The sequence below is a fragment of the Palaemon carinicauda genome, chromosome 36, assembly GCF_036898095.1.
Source record: "Palaemon carinicauda isolate YSFRI2023 chromosome 36, ASM3689809v2, whole genome shotgun sequence".
Classification (NCBI taxonomy): Eukaryota; Metazoa; Arthropoda; class Malacostraca; order Decapoda; family Palaemonidae; genus Palaemon; species Palaemon carinicauda.
Window position 1 is genome coordinate 65,385 of NC_090760.1, and position 16,854 is coordinate 82,238.

Sequence of the window (16,854 nt, forward strand, 5' to 3'; positions counted from 1 at the left end):
TAGTAATGTATGTATCCCTTTCTGAGCGGGGATACCTTAATGTGGTGGAAGTGTTTGCGTATCGACATGATCAGCAAAGTTGTACTAGTCAGGACCATCCATACTGTTCAATACTAGGCTGGTATGCTGAGTGATCAAATAAAAATCTCCCGCCATCACCAATTTGTACTGGCCAAACCCCAGACATGAATTGACCTGTCTGAGGCCTCTGTCCTGCAGTGGACTAGAAATGGCTGCATTTGTTATTGTTGTATTGTATTTATATATAAGCAAATTTATTATATTTGTTAGATTATTTCAGCAATTTTGCAAACAGATGTTTTATATGTTGTATATATTTACATAATTTTGCCAATTACAAAGAGATGTCTTATATGTTTACATGAATTGCATACTACAATACAGTTAACCCTTTTACCCCCAAAGGACGTACTGGTACGTTTCACAAAAGCCATCCCTTTACCCCCATGGACGTACCGGTACGTCCTTGCAAAAAAATGCTATAAAAAATTGTTTTTCATATTTTTTGATAATTTTTTGAGAAAATTCAGGCATTTTCCAAGAGAATGAGACCAACCTGACCTCTCTATGACAAAAATTAAGGCTGTTAGAGCAATTTAAAAAAAATATACTGCAAAATGTGCTGGGAAAAAAATAACCCCCTGGGGGTTAAGGGTTGGAAATTTCCAAATACCCCGGGGGTAAAAGGGTTAATTGTTTCAAATTCAGTAATTTTATGTTTATATGAATTATTTATTGACCCCATAGATGGTTTGTGCCATCATTTCCTCCATGTGGTACACTGTAGGCTTTACTAAAATGTCTTTGCCTTGTTCCTTTGTTCCTTCATTGCATCTATTATTTTGCCTTCTATCATGCTGACCCTGTTGTTATTATTATTATTATTATTATTATTATTATTATTATTACTAGCTAAGCTACAACCCTGGTTGAAAAAGCTGGAAGCTATAAGCCCAAGGGCTCCAACAGGGAAAAATAGTACAGTCAGGAAAGGAAATAAATAAACTTATAGAGAAGTGATGAACAATTGAAATGAGATATTTTCAAATAGTAACAACATTAAAATAAATCTTTCATATATACTATAAAGATAAAAATAAAAAACAAGAGGAAAAAAAGCAAGTTAGAATAGTGTGGCTGAGTGCACTCCCAACTTTTGCTTCATAGTGCATTGATTTGAATGGCCATACCGGGCTTTGACTCCAGGCCCTTACAATCCAAATTCCTTAAATCCAGTCCCATTATTAATTGATTCATTTTTTTAGGAGTTGTTTGTTAACTGTTTTTTTTTCACTACTGCACTTCCAGTCGAAGAAGCAGGCGGACAAGCGCTTCCGTGCATTGTCGACGTGAGGGATGAGACGTCCGTTGCCAAGGCCGTGGAGCTCGCCGTGGAAAGATACGGCGGCATCGATATCGTGGTCAACAACGCGAGTGCCATCTCTCTAACTGGCACCTTAGAGACACCCATGAAGAGATATGATTTGATGCACCATATAAATACAAGAGGAACTTACCTTGTGTAAGATCATTATTGTGTGCTTATAATGGTTTGTGATGTGTCTTTTACAATAGCCTTTGTCTGGTTGATTCGTACAGAATGAATTTGTTCATGGTGTGTACAGTAAAGTAGTTATTTTTTTCTCCAGTCTATGTCACATGGAAATTTCCCTTCATAATAATTATTATCTTTCTTACTTTGTATACTATTACGTGTAATTTAGAATTCCAAGCCTTATTTTTTTAAACTAAAATCATAAGGTAATGACAGACAATCATGCAGCATGAACATTTTCTTCATCTTAAGGATACTGCACTAACACTACTGTAAACTTATTATTATTATTATTATTATTATTATTATTATTATTATTATTACTACTACTTGGTAAGCTACAACCCTAGTTGGAAAAGCAGGATGCTATAAACCTAGGGGCTCCTACAGGGAAAATAGCCTGTGAGGAAAGGAAAAAAGGAAAATAAGATATTTTAAGAACAACAATTTTAAAGTAAATATCTCCTATACCAGTATAAACTATAAAAACTTTAACAAAATAAGAGGAAGAGAAATAAGATAGAATAGTGTGCTCGAGTGTACCCTGAAGCAAGAGAACTCTAACCCAAGACAGTGGAAGACCATGGTACAGAGGCTATGGCACTAACCAAGACAATGGTTTGATTTTGGAGTGTCGTCTTCTTAGAAGAGTTCAGTTTGTGTTGTATTGTCATTGATCTAGCAGTCTTATCGTAGGAAAACAACTGCAGTACACAGAATATTTTTTATTAAAAGTCTTATCAACAGGATACATGAAATTACTCCTCCATTGAGATTCAGTCGAAAACGTTGCTTGTATTTAAGCGTGCCACCCAAGCTGCGTTCATTATCCATTACTTCTCTCATCACTTCTGGATTAGTGGTCATACAGTAGTTTATAGCAAATGCTAAGTAACTAATTTTATAAGGTAAAATTCGTGGTTTATGTCTTGTAAAGTTTTAATAGCCTTATCCAGCTTCACTGAAAGCATGCTCCTTCTAAAGGACTATGGTATGTATAGTTAGGAAAAATACAAATTAGTTTAAAAGTTTGTGGTACTCTGGTCCTAAATATGAACTCTCTTCGCTTTAATGCATGCTATACTTAATGCTTCAGACTTTCTATCAATTTGTATTAAAGTATTGTGGTTTCATTCGATTAATAATCTGTAATACAGTAGGTCCTCAACTTACAAACTTAATTGATTCCAAGAAGCTGTTTGTAAGTCGAATTGGTTGTAAGTTTTGAATGTTTAATTTTGTAACCTGAATTTCATGCCTATGATTTCTAGCTACAAAAGTCAACAAATGGTGGGGTTTCATATGAAATAGATATCAGGTTATTACAAATGTCATTTTTCTCACTGTATTGAATATAATGTTTTTTTATTAAAGTATTTCTTTATTTCATTTTTTTTATTTTCAGTTGGATTTGTGTTTGTAAGTTAATGGCCTTCTGTAATCACTATTAAAGGTGGACAGAGCAGAACCACTTGCTGCGATGACCTCCATTTATTTGTATCCAAAACTTATTATTTAAGAGCATCAATTACCAACTAGATGTGGTAACACGTCTTTATAAGTCATAGGACTTCCATCTTTGTACATAATTACATTTATTAAATCAAATTATTATGGAAATATCAATTATTGTAACAGGTGTAAGATGTATACATTTTCTATAAGGTTTTCAAAGTAAGCGTTGTAGAGCGCACCCCTCGCTTGTAGCTCATTTGTACATAAATAGGAACGATTTCCATTTGTATTTGGCATGTAAACAATGTACAAGCGAGGGGTGAGCTCTACAACGCTCTCAGTGTCACGGGCAGGTGATGTTCGTAATTCATCGTTCTCTAGACTTGGTGCAATTTCATTTTCCAGGTCAAAGTTGTGCATACCTCACCTACGGAAGAGTTCCAATCCGCACATTCTTAACATTTCCCCTCCTCTCAACATGAACCCCCGTTGGTTCAAGGACCATGCTGCATACACCATGGCTAAGTATGGCATGTCCATGTGTGCCCTTGGAATGGCAGAGGAATTTAGGGATGAAGGAATCGCCTGTAATGCACTGTGGCCTGAAACAGGTAAGCTCTTAGGATTCCTATTTTGCATATTAAATTAAACATAAATATAATTTGTTCTGACACGAATACAAACTAGAATACCTTTCGTTTTGAAACATCCCTTAGAGTAACTGTGAATCACTGGTCTTTCAATAACAATGCTGGAATATTGAGGCCTTCTCTGATCTCACACTACTGTACCAAAATCCCTTGAATCTGCTCATTACATCGCACATTGTTTCTCCTGTTCTCTCCACATGAACTGAGCATCTTTATATGTCTGGATCATTGTTTTTATCTTAACCACTTTTTGTTCCGTAACTGGAATACAAACCACGCTATTTATTAGGGGTTATACTTTCGGCGGAGCTGAAATGACGAGCCATTAGAATTTAGCGAGGGTTAACTACCAACACCGCTAGTTAGTGGGGGTAGGGGGGGTAGCTTGCTACCACTCCCGTTCACACACCTGTGATTTAGTCACTTCACTTTTGGCTCGGATCGAGAGCGGTTGTTTCCTCTCTCCCTCCTCGCCTATTTTGAACTGCCATTAATTTTTGTCTTTTAACTTACTTTTTCTTATACTTGTATATGCTGTATATATAAACATTCTTAATGTTTATGTATATATATGTGTATAGAAATATGGTAAGTTTCCCTTTCAGTGTTTGTGCTGTGTGTATGATACATATACGACAACGACACTTGAGTAGTAGCAAGGCCAGCACAGTTCCACTTCGTGGGGAACGACCTCTCCCTCTCTGGTCCATCGGTCTTCCCGTCGGCATATATCCGTTAACTCGGCCGCCACAGGGGAATCGTCATCGCCTGGACCCTCTTCATTCAACTATTGTCTTTGCCTTTTCCTCTTTTCCTACGGGAAACTTGCATTCTGAGCGAAGGGAATGTGACCTTTCAAAGATTGACTACGGTCTCTCTCTTCTCGAGGTCGTTCACCTTTACTACAACAGCGTACTATTGGGGAAGCTCCTTTCCCGTGCACGGGTTGGGTTGCTCTTCCGATTGTTTGTCTCAATTATTTTTTGTGAAAATCTAATTGTATTTTAACTTTTCAGCTTTCTCCGTGGGGAACACTTCCCTTCGGAGGGTCAGTGGGTCTCACTATTAGTGAATATTCTTAGCTGATTTAAATACTGTAATTATAATTCTGTTTTTATTACAGTTACTCCGCTCCCCCCCCTTCTCCCATGGATGTCGACTGGGGAAGGAAGGGCGCAATACTTAATTCTTATTTTATGTTGTTCCCTCGGGGTTCCTCTTCGGAGTTCCTTCCTAGGGAATTTCTGTTAAATGATTATTTAATTTTATTTTTCCAGTTAACTATGCAGTTTTTCTTCGTTCGACTAAGAGTGCCAACGAAGCAGAGCTGTTCTGTTCATGCGTGGGGAATCTGCTGTCACTGCCGTCCCTCAGAGGACGTCGTCATGGGCGTCATCCCTTCTCTTAGAAGTACTCCTGTGACAACATGGCCAGCACTTCAGATCATCTTAAAACGCTAAAGGAGGTTCGCCTCCAGGGGTTGGACAACTTCCCTTCCGAGGGAAGTTTCCTCCCTAGGTGGGAGGTTGTTTCTCCCTTCAGAGGAAGAACTTCCTATATCTTAATAAATTCATCGTCTCCGACTGCTGTTGCTGCCCTTCGGCCAGACTTCTCTCCCCCCTTGCTGAGTTTCTCTTCCTTCAGGGGCGGAGCACAGTCTTGGCAAGTTTCTTCTACGAAGTGTTCACCTCTCCCGTTCACGAGAGAGGCCACTCATAGAGACTCCTTTTCGGAGGATTGCTACTGCTAAGGTCAGCTTGCTGATCCACCGGCCCTCAAGGGGCATCATCATGGGCGTCTTCTAGTCTCTTCTACGAAGTGTTCACCTCAATCGTTTGGGAGAGAGGCCACTCATAGAGTCTTCTCTTCGGAGGATCGCTACTGTTATAGGTCAGCTTGCTGATCCACCGTCCCTCATGGGCGTCATCACGGGTGTCTTCAAGTCTCTTCTATGAAGTATTCACCTCTCTCATTCGCGGGAGAGGCCTCTCAGAGACACCTCTTCGGAGGATCAAGCAGACCTTCCAGCGCAGCAGACCTACCAGGACCTCTTCGGTGGTTGCTCGCCCTTCCAAAGGGCACATCTCAGTTCCTGATCATCCTGCCAGCTGACCTACCGATCTACCAGCACAACCTTGTGCTGCAACGTAGTCCTTTGGACTTCGGTCCTGGACTCTAACTCGGACCTTTTACGGTCCCCATCGGTGGATGCTCGCCCTTCCAAAGGGCACATCCCAGTTCCTGATCGTCCTGCCAGCTGACCTACCGATCTACCAGCGCAACCTTGCGCTGCAACTTGGACTTCGGTCCTGGACTCTAACGCAGACCTGCTTACGGTCCCCATCGGTGGATGCTCGCCCTTTTTTGAAAGGGCGCATCCCAGTTCCTGATCGTCCTGCCACTGGTCATCCTACCAGCTGACCCTCCAACCTACTAGCGCCACCTTCACGCGCGCTCGCCGACATTCTTACGCGCGTGAGTGCCGACGATCTTCCGCGCGCTGGCACTGATGGTCTCCCGCGCGCTGGCACTGATGGTCTCCCGTGCACTGGCACTGATGGTCTCCCGCGCGCTGGCACTGATGGTCTCCCGCGCGCACGCTCGCCGACATTCTTACGCGTGCGAGCGCCGATGATCTTCCGCGTGCGGGTACCTATGGTCTCCCGCGCGCGCCAATAGTCTTCCGCGCGTGCGCGCCAACAGTCTTGCACGCGCACGCACGCCAACGATCTTCCACGCGCGGGCGGTGATGGTCTCCTGTGCGCACCGATGATTTTCTGCGCACGAGCGCCAATGCTCTTATGCGCGCGCGCCACCACTTTTCTGCTCGCGCACACCAATGATCTTCAGCGCGCGGGCACCGATGGTCTCCCGCGCGCGCCGATGATTTTCCACGCGCTCCAGCGCCGACGATCTTCCGCGCGCGCCAATGATTTTCCAAGCGCGCAAGCGCCAATAGTCTTGCATACGCGCGTGGCAACAGTTCCGCGCACGGGCCGACTTTCTTCCGCGCGTGGGCGCCTAGGGTCTCCCGCGCGCGCACCAACAGTATTGGGCGCGTGCGCGCTGACTTTCTTCTGTGCGCGGGCGCCGATGGTATCCTGCACGTGCGCCAACAGTCTACTGTGCATTGACGGCCTTACGCGCTTGCGCGTTGACAGCCTTCACGAGTGCGCGCTCCAATAATCTTGAGTGCGCGCACGCAACCTTCCACTCGCGCCGATGGTCTTCCGCACGCGCGTGCCAACAGTCTCCACGTAGTACTCTCACACACGCGTCAATGCTCCCTCTCTTGCGCAACTAGTCACACGCTTTGGTGCATTCTAGGGAGAATGCTCAAAACTTCACAGTGCCTTACTGCGCTCTTGCTCACTTTCCTGCGCCTTCCTGCGCAGTTACGGTCCCGGATCCATGCGCCAGCTCTTGCCAAAGAGTCAAGGCTCGCAGATCCATTGCACCAGCTCTTGCCTAAGAACCAGCGCTTGCCTAAGAACCAGCGCTTGCCTGCTCTCCAGGCAGATATTAAGCACCAGCATCATCCTGTGTGCCATCACTCCAGACTCACCTACACACGCGCAATTGTCAGTAAAAAGGAATAAAACTTTTTGGACAGGTCACCATTGCCCCATTCCTCTCCGCAAACACATAAACATTGCCACCGGGAAAAGAGGAATAAGGCTCCACAGAAGGATTCAAGATGCCGAAGATTCCATCCTACAAGGGAATCGAAACGGGGAATCCTTGGTCACTGTCTCTTCTGAAATTTCTTTTTTCCTTGAAAGACCACCGTCAGCAAACAGGAAAGCATCAACAGACTGATCTCTAGATCACTGTTTGCTGATGGCTAGTTCACAGTTTACTGATCGCTAGGTCGCCGATCACCAGGTCGCCAATTGCTAGCTCAATGCTGATCTTTGACCTCTAGTCCCTCCAATGACTAACGATCTCCAATTGCTAGCATTTCCAATCACCGATTGCTAGTCAGTAACCAGTCATCAGCTTGCTGATCACTAGATCACCGATGGGCAGCTCATCTTTCTTCGATCATTGAACTCAGCTCGCTGATCTCTGACCAGCCCATCTTCAGCTTGCTCATCTCTGACCAAACAGGGGGGACCATATTCAGCTTGCTAATCTCGAACTTGCCATCAGCTCACAGACCACCGATTCATCGGTCATCAGTTATTTGCCAGCAGTTCGTAACTCGAACTTACTAGTCAATCGCTTCCTGTAGTTCCTAGATCAGAAGTTATACAACATACTTCTCGCTACTGGCCGTTTGCCATCACACTTAAGTGATCGGCAAACGTTCGACAACCCTCATTAACGGCTTGCCAACAGGGAACTACTTGCGAGCACTCTCCAACTGCACAGTAACCATGATACCCAACGGTTAACCATTGATTAACATTTGCCAGATTGATTCTATTCTAAGGAATAGCATCAATCCCATCAGGGCGCATGGTTGGCTAAGCGTGGCCTTCCTTTTAAAGAAATTCTCTCTCAGAGAAGAATTCTTACACTGGGTATCGCGCCTGATCCTTTACGACACGAGTCAAGACTCCAGCGTCGACAATCTTCCATGCAAAAGGATCGCCAAGGAGCTGGCACTTTCGGTCGATGGCCACACTATGTTGGAGTTCGATCAAGGGCTAAGACCTCAGGTCTTCATTTGCACACTGGACCTAAAGGACACTTACTCCCAGGTCCAAACCATCCATCTAGGAAGGTTGGAAGATTCAGTCTAGACAAACAAGAAACACCAGTTCAAGGCACTGTGCTTCAGTCTTTCCACTACACCCATCCTAGTCTCACAGGATCGGCTTCTGTCTCCGCTGTCTCGGGACGACTGACTGACCTTAGCAGACTCAGTGGCAACCTTGCATTAGCACAGGAACTTCTGAAGTCTTTTTTTACCAAGATCCAGTGATCAGGATAAACCTACGGAAATCTTCCCTACTTCCTTCCCAGGAGACTGGTGTATCTGGGAATGATTCTAAACACCAATCTCCACAAAAACCTTCTCGAAACGAGAACGACTTCCATTCCAGGAGACTTGAGTCGGAAAAAGAAGAAAGGAGGGACCATAGTGCTGCACCACACGACCTCAGCCCTCTGGACAGACCCCGAAGGTACCTTCACTTAAATCTCTTGAGAGATGAAGGCCAACTTTCCGGTCCTTCAGCAGCCTCATCGGTTCCTAACAGACCACTCAGTGATGTGATGGACGACACACCACACCACATAGAGACTCACATCAACAAGCAAGTAGGAACTGGCTTGTAGCCTCTTCCCATCTAATAGTATAAACACTAAGATGGGCCAAAGTCCGTTCGGTACCACTATCAGCTCGCTTCATTCCAGACTGGAAGAACGTGCTCGCTGACAATCTGTGCACAGCATCTCAGACAAGGTATACTGAATGGACTTTGGATCGCCATGTAGCCAATAAAGTCCCGACTTTACAAGGTCCTCCAACTAGGGGGTCTGTTCGCAACGCTCCTGAATCTCAGGCTACCGTTGCTCACCAGCCCTAGACCCCAAGGCTCTCTGGCAACAACGGTGGGTACAACATTGACGTTTACGTCTCGTCCCTGTTTCATCTGGAGAAGGGCACTCAACAAGGCTAGAACAACGGTCAACCTCGCAAGGACTCTCCTAGCTCCGCTATGGCATTATGCAGAACGGTCTCCAAACCTTTTGCAGCTCCTGATAGAGCCTCCAAGAGAACCCTCTCCACATAACAGACAACCCATTCGACACCTACCACAAGCTATAGCTTTGCTATGATTGTACGCCTGAAGACTACCCAATACCTCTTTGCGAAAAGGTTGTCTAGATATCTGAGGAATTCCTCAGCATCAGTCTACCAGGCAGTATCACGTCTTGTGTGGTTGGCGTCATGTGAAAGTGTCTCTCCACTCGATACCTCGATTCCAGCAATAGCGGAATCCTCGAGTATATGCAAGAGGAAAAGACCCCCTATTCAGTTTCGACAGGTAAAGATGATCACTCAACCTTGATCCTTCTCCTTCAAACTGAAAGAAAGGGACACCCTCTCATCGATAGACTTTTCCTAACTCATGTGGACTTACAACTTGCCTTTCCCCAGTTAAAGTTGAGACCTTCCTCTCAGAACATGGTTCAAGTCTCCGATCCCTAAAGGGACCTCCTTGTGTTCCACTTCACCAGGCAACAAATTTTCTCCAGATTTAAGAACACAATGTTCCTACACACTCGGACAGCAACCATACGAGACAAGGAACTTCATGGTCTCTCTTTCGACATAGCTCGTTATTGAGAAGGGTGAAAGACAATGTTCAGTTTCGTCCCTGAGTATGTCACCAGACACAGTCTCCAGAGGTGACGGATCCTACACAAGTCTCAACTAGGTAACGGACGATCCAGATCATCCGTTACTGTACCCAGGGTAAGGTATGAGACTTTACCTAAAGAAAATGGCAACAGCCTGCCCGGGTCCCTCCTCTTGTCAGCACTGGGAGAGACTAGAGGAGGATCACCGAAACCTCATCTCGACATGACGACTCACAGTGTCAGGGGCATAACTATGCCCCTGGTCCTTCTTAGCAGATTACTCTGTGATGCAGGTTTTACAAGAAAGGATGTGAATGCTTTAGGTGACTTTCACAACCTTTCTCCTGCAAGACGTGACCCACAGGAACTCGATACGATCTCTATTGGTCCGGTGGTGGCTGCACAACAGCTGGTTGTATACCTCAAGCACCTTATTGGACAAGTAGCAGAAGGTTGAGGGCACTGTTACCCGGTTTTAGTCTGCGTGATTAAAAGATTTGACTGGCTCTTATTCTTTTCTTCATCCTACCCTCTGGGGGGGAAAGCAGCATTCTGGGTTCTCTGCATAAGCTGACCTCAAACCACTGCTGGTAAACAATGCTCCCTTGTGTACCTAGTATTAAGCTAATACTGTTGCGTCCCCATACCCTGGCGAGGTGGTGTTGGGAAGTCTGGTTACATCAGGTTTTTCCTACATAGACTCGGAATAACTTTACCTAGACAGTCACACTTCTACACGTCTCAACACACAGCTTGCGTAGGCCGCGGACCTTGCGTAGCAAGGTTTAGCGAGGGCAGGGACTCCTTATTTTTTAGTACTAACATACTCAGATAAGGAGTCCCCGGGCAAAGCCAAAAGCCAGATTGGCAGGGATGTCCACCCTTCCTAATGGGTGAGTCACCCCTAATAAATAGCGTGGTTTGTATTCCAGTTACGGAACAAATGATAAATTCGTAGATAATTTATATTTTTCCTAACTACTGTATACAAACCTTAGCTATTTATACAAACTTGCCCGTCATCCCTATCCCCCTTGAAGTCCTACCTCCAAGCAAAGTGACTAAATCACAGGTGTGTGAACGGGAGTGGTAGCAAGCTACCCCCCCTACCCCCGCTAACTAGCTAAATTTTAATGGCTCGTCATTTCAGCTCGGCCGAAAGTATAACCCCTATTAAATAGCTAAGGTTTGTATAGTTAGGAAAAATACAAATTATCTACGAATTTGTCATTTTAGCTCTAAATTACATAAAGATAGAGTGAGCTATAGTAATCAGAGTTTGCTTGAATTCTGTTCACCTATATGTTTCAGTTTGACCATTATCTTTACACTTGTAGTATATGTGTATATCTGTCTGTCTGGCATATGTTTTTCACATTTTTTACTTCAGATATTTTTGGGTGAAGGGGACTTGAGATTATTCAAAGGGGAAGGGGCCAGTCCTCCTTCCATCAATAAGTGATTGAGATAGTAAAAAATAAGGTTGAATTATTGAAGATGATGAAACTTGCATAAAGACTTCCTTACAAAGCTTACATGAAAGTTGTCTTAGGATGTGTAGGTTAATGTTTGTTCAAACTATAGCCCTATGCCCACAAGGGTGCTGCATTGAAATATGAGAAAATATCTTGATTCTCTTCTCAATAATAACCTAGTTAAATATTTGTTAAATCAATATCCACTCATCCTCATATAGTTTTAGATTTAAATTTATTTGAGCCATAACTCCAGGGACATTGTTTATGAAGAACGTAATCATATGCTTAAAAGTGCAGCTCTAGGCTCAGTTAAGCAACATGGCCTGTGAGCATCCTGTCTTCATGTTACCTTGCATTTCCTTGTTCTCATCAAACCTGAGCTCTTTAGACAGACATTACCTGCCATCACCTTACCCCAGAGAAAGTCCTCTCTGCGATCAAAGTGAAGATCATTTGAATGACCCAGAGGGTTGCGGTATTTCCTCCTGCTACCACTGGTAACAACCGGGATGGTAGTTGACATCTCGTTATAAGTTTTATAGTAGTTATCCAGCCTGCGCCAAAATCTATTTCCATAGTAAAGGGTGCAGGTTTGTATAATTAGGAAAAGCACAAATTACTTCCAAAGTTGTCATTTCCTTGTTCTCATCAACTCGAGCTACATCTTGAGACTTGGCTTACAAACAGTGCATTTCATTGTTTTTCCTTGATCATTGAATTATTTTGAAACTGAATGGAGTCCACAAAGTCTTATTTCTACTCTCAATTACCATTTTAAGGCTGGAATAAAAATTTGTGTGGAATCAGTGAATCGTAGAACAATGATGATTTCCAATTACAGATAATTAAATTTGAGCAAACAGTTTCAATTCTCTACTTCCATGCTTTTGATTCTATTCAGAAAATATTCAATAAGTGAAATATTTTGATTATATATAAAATCTGATACAGTAGCGAAAATAATTGCGAAAGTGCCGTCAACCAAGTGGCCAGTAGCGAAAATAATGCCGGTTAACTGATGTTTCCGGATTAGTGATGGTCTACCTGTACTGTACAAATTTATATGATTATGGACTTTTACGTCTGTTGTTAGATAAACTGCTATTATCTGATAGTTAGATTTTTTTTCTGTTACAGCCATTTTGGATTTCTCTGTGATAGTCATTTTGGATTTATGTGTTACAGCCATTTTAGATTTTTGTGTTGTAGCCATTTTAGATTTTTATGTTGTAGCCAGTTTGGATTATTCTGTTATAGTCATTTTGGATTTTTGTGTTGCAACCATTTTAGATATTTGTGTTGCAGCCATTTTGGATTTCTTTGTTATAGCCATTTTAGATTTTTGTGTTGTAGCCAGTTTGGATTTCTGTTATAGCCATTTTAGATTTTTGTGTTGTAGCCAGTTTGGATTTCTCTGTTATAGTCATTTTGGATTTTTGTGTTGCAGCCATTTTGGATTTTTCTGTGTAGCCATTTTCTGTTTTTCTGTTACAGCCGTTACTACAGCAGCAACAAAGTTTCTCGGAGGGGGTGGATCGATGGACAGGTTCTCGCGGAAGCCTGAAATCATGGCTGATGCTGCATATGTCATGCTGTGTAAGGATTCCAGGTCGTACACAGGAAACTTTGCTATCGACTCTCAAGTTCTTACAGATGAAGGCATTGCTGACCTATCTCCATATGCTGTTGATCCGGGTGAGCATGTTTGTAACTTTATTACCAAAAAGAACTTAACACATTTCTCTACAAAATCATTGCATTGGGATATCTATTTTTATTATTTTTATAATTCTGGAGTAGACGCGCCTTTGCTTTATACACGACACCCAAAAGGTGCTCGCGCGAGGGTTGTAACCTCAGCATTCCATGCTTTTATCTTTCTCTGGTATAATTGGAAGGTTTTATCAGAAAAGGTATATAAGAAGGACTCTTTTCACCGGGCGCCACAGGTCTCTCCCCAGAAATAGATTTTTCCTTTGTCAAAATCCCCTTATTACCGAAAAAACATAACACATTTCTCTACAAAATCATTGCATTGTGATGTCTATTTTTATTATTTTTATAATTCCGGAGTGGACTTTTTTAAACAAGTTTTATTGAAAGTAATTGCTGCCTCAGTAGCATTAATTTTCTAGTGAACTTTTTCTATTGTTTTTCTTATTTTCTCTCTATTGCTGTAATCCACCAGTAACTGGGAAAGGGACATACTTTCATGGGGAAGGTAATGGAGACCATATCATTCACAATTCCTCTTTCATATGTCAGTACACATTATAAAAGTACAGATAGTAAGACATATTTTGTACTTAATATCTATACTTTTATAATGTGTTCTGACATATTAAAGAAGAATTGTGAATGATATTGTCTCCATTTCCTTCTCCTGATAGCATGTCCCTTTCCCAGTTACTGGCAGATTATAGCAATGAAGAGAAAATTATAAGAACAAAAGAAAAAGTTCATTACAAAATTATAGCCAATGAGGCAGCAATTACTTTCAATAAAACCTTTTATTTATTATTGTTATTTACAGTAACAATGGAAAATTTTAATAGCTAAAGGTGCTGTTTCAAGATGAAAATGATGAAGTGTTTTAGAGTAACAATTATGACTTCATTTTCAGGTTCTCCTTTGGCTCCAGACTTCTTCCTTGACGGATACGAAGAAAAATTGTCTAAGATAGGAGGCGATAGATCCAAGGGGAGATTTGTTGACGGGAAGGATACATTATCATCAAAACTCTGAAGTACTGTACGGGTTTTGAGTAAGTTTATATTGTATGTGGTAGTTTTGGTTATGTCAAATTTGTTCATAATGATGTTTGGTTTACAAATTTCACCAGTACATTGGATTACTTCAAAATAAGAACATAATCATAAAAGGTTTTAAATTCTCGATTTTAATTTGATGTTGGCAGCATAAAAGAGTACAGTATCATGATAGGGTTTAAATTGTTATTTTTAATTTGACCTTGGTAACATAATTTGTACGAAATGATTCACGGGCCATTTCTATACTAAAAGTTTCAAGGTGCAAATTCTGCCTTCATAAAGATTGAAAGTTGAGCAGTTCATTTCATATACATTCAAACCTTCCGTATCAGATAGCTTGACTTTCAAAACACACTACCTTTTTTCACTTGGACATGAATATTTCAGTACGTATACAGTATTACATTAACTCTGTCACTAAGAATAATGAATAACAAAATCAGATGATCAACTGTACTTAATTTAAAATTTGAGGAGGATGCCTGAATGAGCTTGCAGAAAAGTATATCCGTCTGCTTGTACTACAATGAAAAAAAAGATGTTAGTCGAGTGAGTGTATGCGCCCAAGTAGCTCTGCCTCCAGTACTAGTATTGGTTCTCGGTGGTGACGTTTCATCAGTCGTCCTATGAATTTCAGCGTAAGAGGTGCTGTGACGGATTCAATGGACCCTGAATCCATGGGTCTCCATTATACTCTAAGAGTCTGTGCTATGCACATTGATACACTGGCCCTGGAGCAAGGAAAACATAATAGTGATGCCTCTTGACATTACCTCTAGACAGATGTGACATCATACAGGATGTCCTTTCTTCACACGTTAAGTTATTAGTAATCTGAATTGGAAACTCAACAACGAACAGCGAAAAATAATAGTAAGAATACCTGGGCTTTGGACTAGTAAGTTGTTCAGTACGGTATTGATAAAGAAAAAAAGCTTGAAATGTAAAAGCAGCTTCCTTTTGTAACATTTCTTGCTATGATAAAGCTTCAATCCAGCTATTTTATATATCTCCATTATTATTACTAGCTAAACTACAACTCGTTTGAAAACCAGGAGGCTATAAGCCCATGGGCTCCAACAGGGAAAAATAGTCCATTGCAGAAAGGAAATAAGGAAATAAATAAACTACAAGAGAAGCAACGAACAATTAAAATAACATATTTTAAGAACAGTAACAACATTAGAATAAATCTTTCATATATAAACTATAAAGACTCCAAAAAACTTCTGTTCTTTCTTCCATCTTGCTGAGCAACCTTTTAACTTTATAGAAAAACTGCTGATTGCACCATGTTACTGGTTGGCCTACCATGCCCCAGGGCTAGGTCTTATATCCCAAATTCATAAATAGTAAAAAACTATCTCTATACATACCATAAAAAAATCAGTTTAATCAGCAGCTATGGGAAATGTAGTACTGTATACAACTTTAGTAAACAAAAACCCAAGCACAAACTATACTGTATATTGTAGTTTTTTGTTCAATAATTAATTGTCTACTTGACTTCCTTGGAATTATATTAGTTGTAATGATATAAATTACTGGGTAATTTTTTTCAGGGCATTATTTGTAAACTGTTCACAATAACAGATTTCATAAATCTAAAATGATGGTGCTAATGTAGAACTTTAAGATGTTTTTAACTTTAAGCTGGTAATACGGTATGGATTTATTGAATTGTACCGTTAAGATTGTTGTCATTATCGTTTTGTTTTTAGCAGTATTTTGTTATTGCAAACGGCCATCAATACATCAGGTTTCTAATTCTTTAGAACAGTTAAGTCATACAAACATACCATAATAGGTCATTATCGTATTGTTGGCGGTTGTTTTGAGAAAGAAGAAGAAAAAGAGGAGGAACGGACATTTAGTACGCAAGCAGCTGATAAGCGTAAACAAAACAATGCAGGCTAGGTGATGTGTGTTCTAGGAAAACAATGATAAAGGATTTACTTTATTATTTCAATTATTTCGAATTTATAAGACTAGAATAATATCATCCTCTTTACATAATCTATATTTCATAAGATACCTGGTGTTGCAAAAGCTAGCCTAGGCTATACACAGATGGTTTTATGATTGAGCAGTCGTCTTATACTACCGATATGAGATAAATTCATAAAAATTTGCTCTAATTTTGTACCTCGTCTTATATAAAGGTCGCCTTATACGCGGAAATATACGGTAATTTTTACAGTATTCCTTATGCAGCTGTGTAGACTGTACAGAAGGTAATATGCAATAGCTTACATTTAGTTCAAAGTTGAATTGTTTATTGATTGTCTCCCTTTTTACAAAGTTTTGTCTCTTCCTATCATTGGCATCAAAGATTGTATGGTTCAGGTAAGATTTCACAGCTTTGAATTGTGACTCGCTCTTTTTTAACGGCTTAAGTTTCTGGCCAAATTCCCTTCTTGATTGAGGTAACTATAATCTAACAATTATTTGTTGTGTGTGAATTTTATCTTCTAATATTCACTTATATTTCGATTAATTTGGACGAGCAAAAATTTGTTTTAGATTTTTTTAGGGATTAAAAATAGAGATTTGCTTGTAAAGATTTTTTGTCACTTATCAATTTAACATTTGAAGCAAGTAGGTCGAAG

The 16,854-nt window shown here is 41.1% G+C and overlaps 1 protein-coding gene across 1 annotated transcript in view; it reads left to right on the plus strand.

Moving 5' to 3' along the window:
• The window catches only part of LOC137628707 (hydroxysteroid dehydrogenase-like protein 2), a 32,127-nt gene extending 16,650 nt beyond the window's left edge, over positions 1 to 15,477 (plus strand). Inside the window, exons 3-6 of the mRNA XM_068359856.1 lie at positions 1,330 to 1,543; positions 3,437 to 3,642; positions 12,969 to 13,169; positions 14,098 to 15,477. Of these exons, the coding sequence (XP_068215957.1) occupies positions 1,330 to 1,543; positions 3,437 to 3,642; positions 12,969 to 13,169; positions 14,098 to 14,219 (743 nt within the window). The 3' untranslated portion in view covers positions 14,220 to 15,477. The remainder of the gene's footprint in view (positions 1 to 1,329; positions 1,544 to 3,436; positions 3,643 to 12,968; positions 13,170 to 14,097) is intronic.
• The last annotated feature ends 1,377 nt before the right edge of the window (positions 15,478 to 16,854 follow it).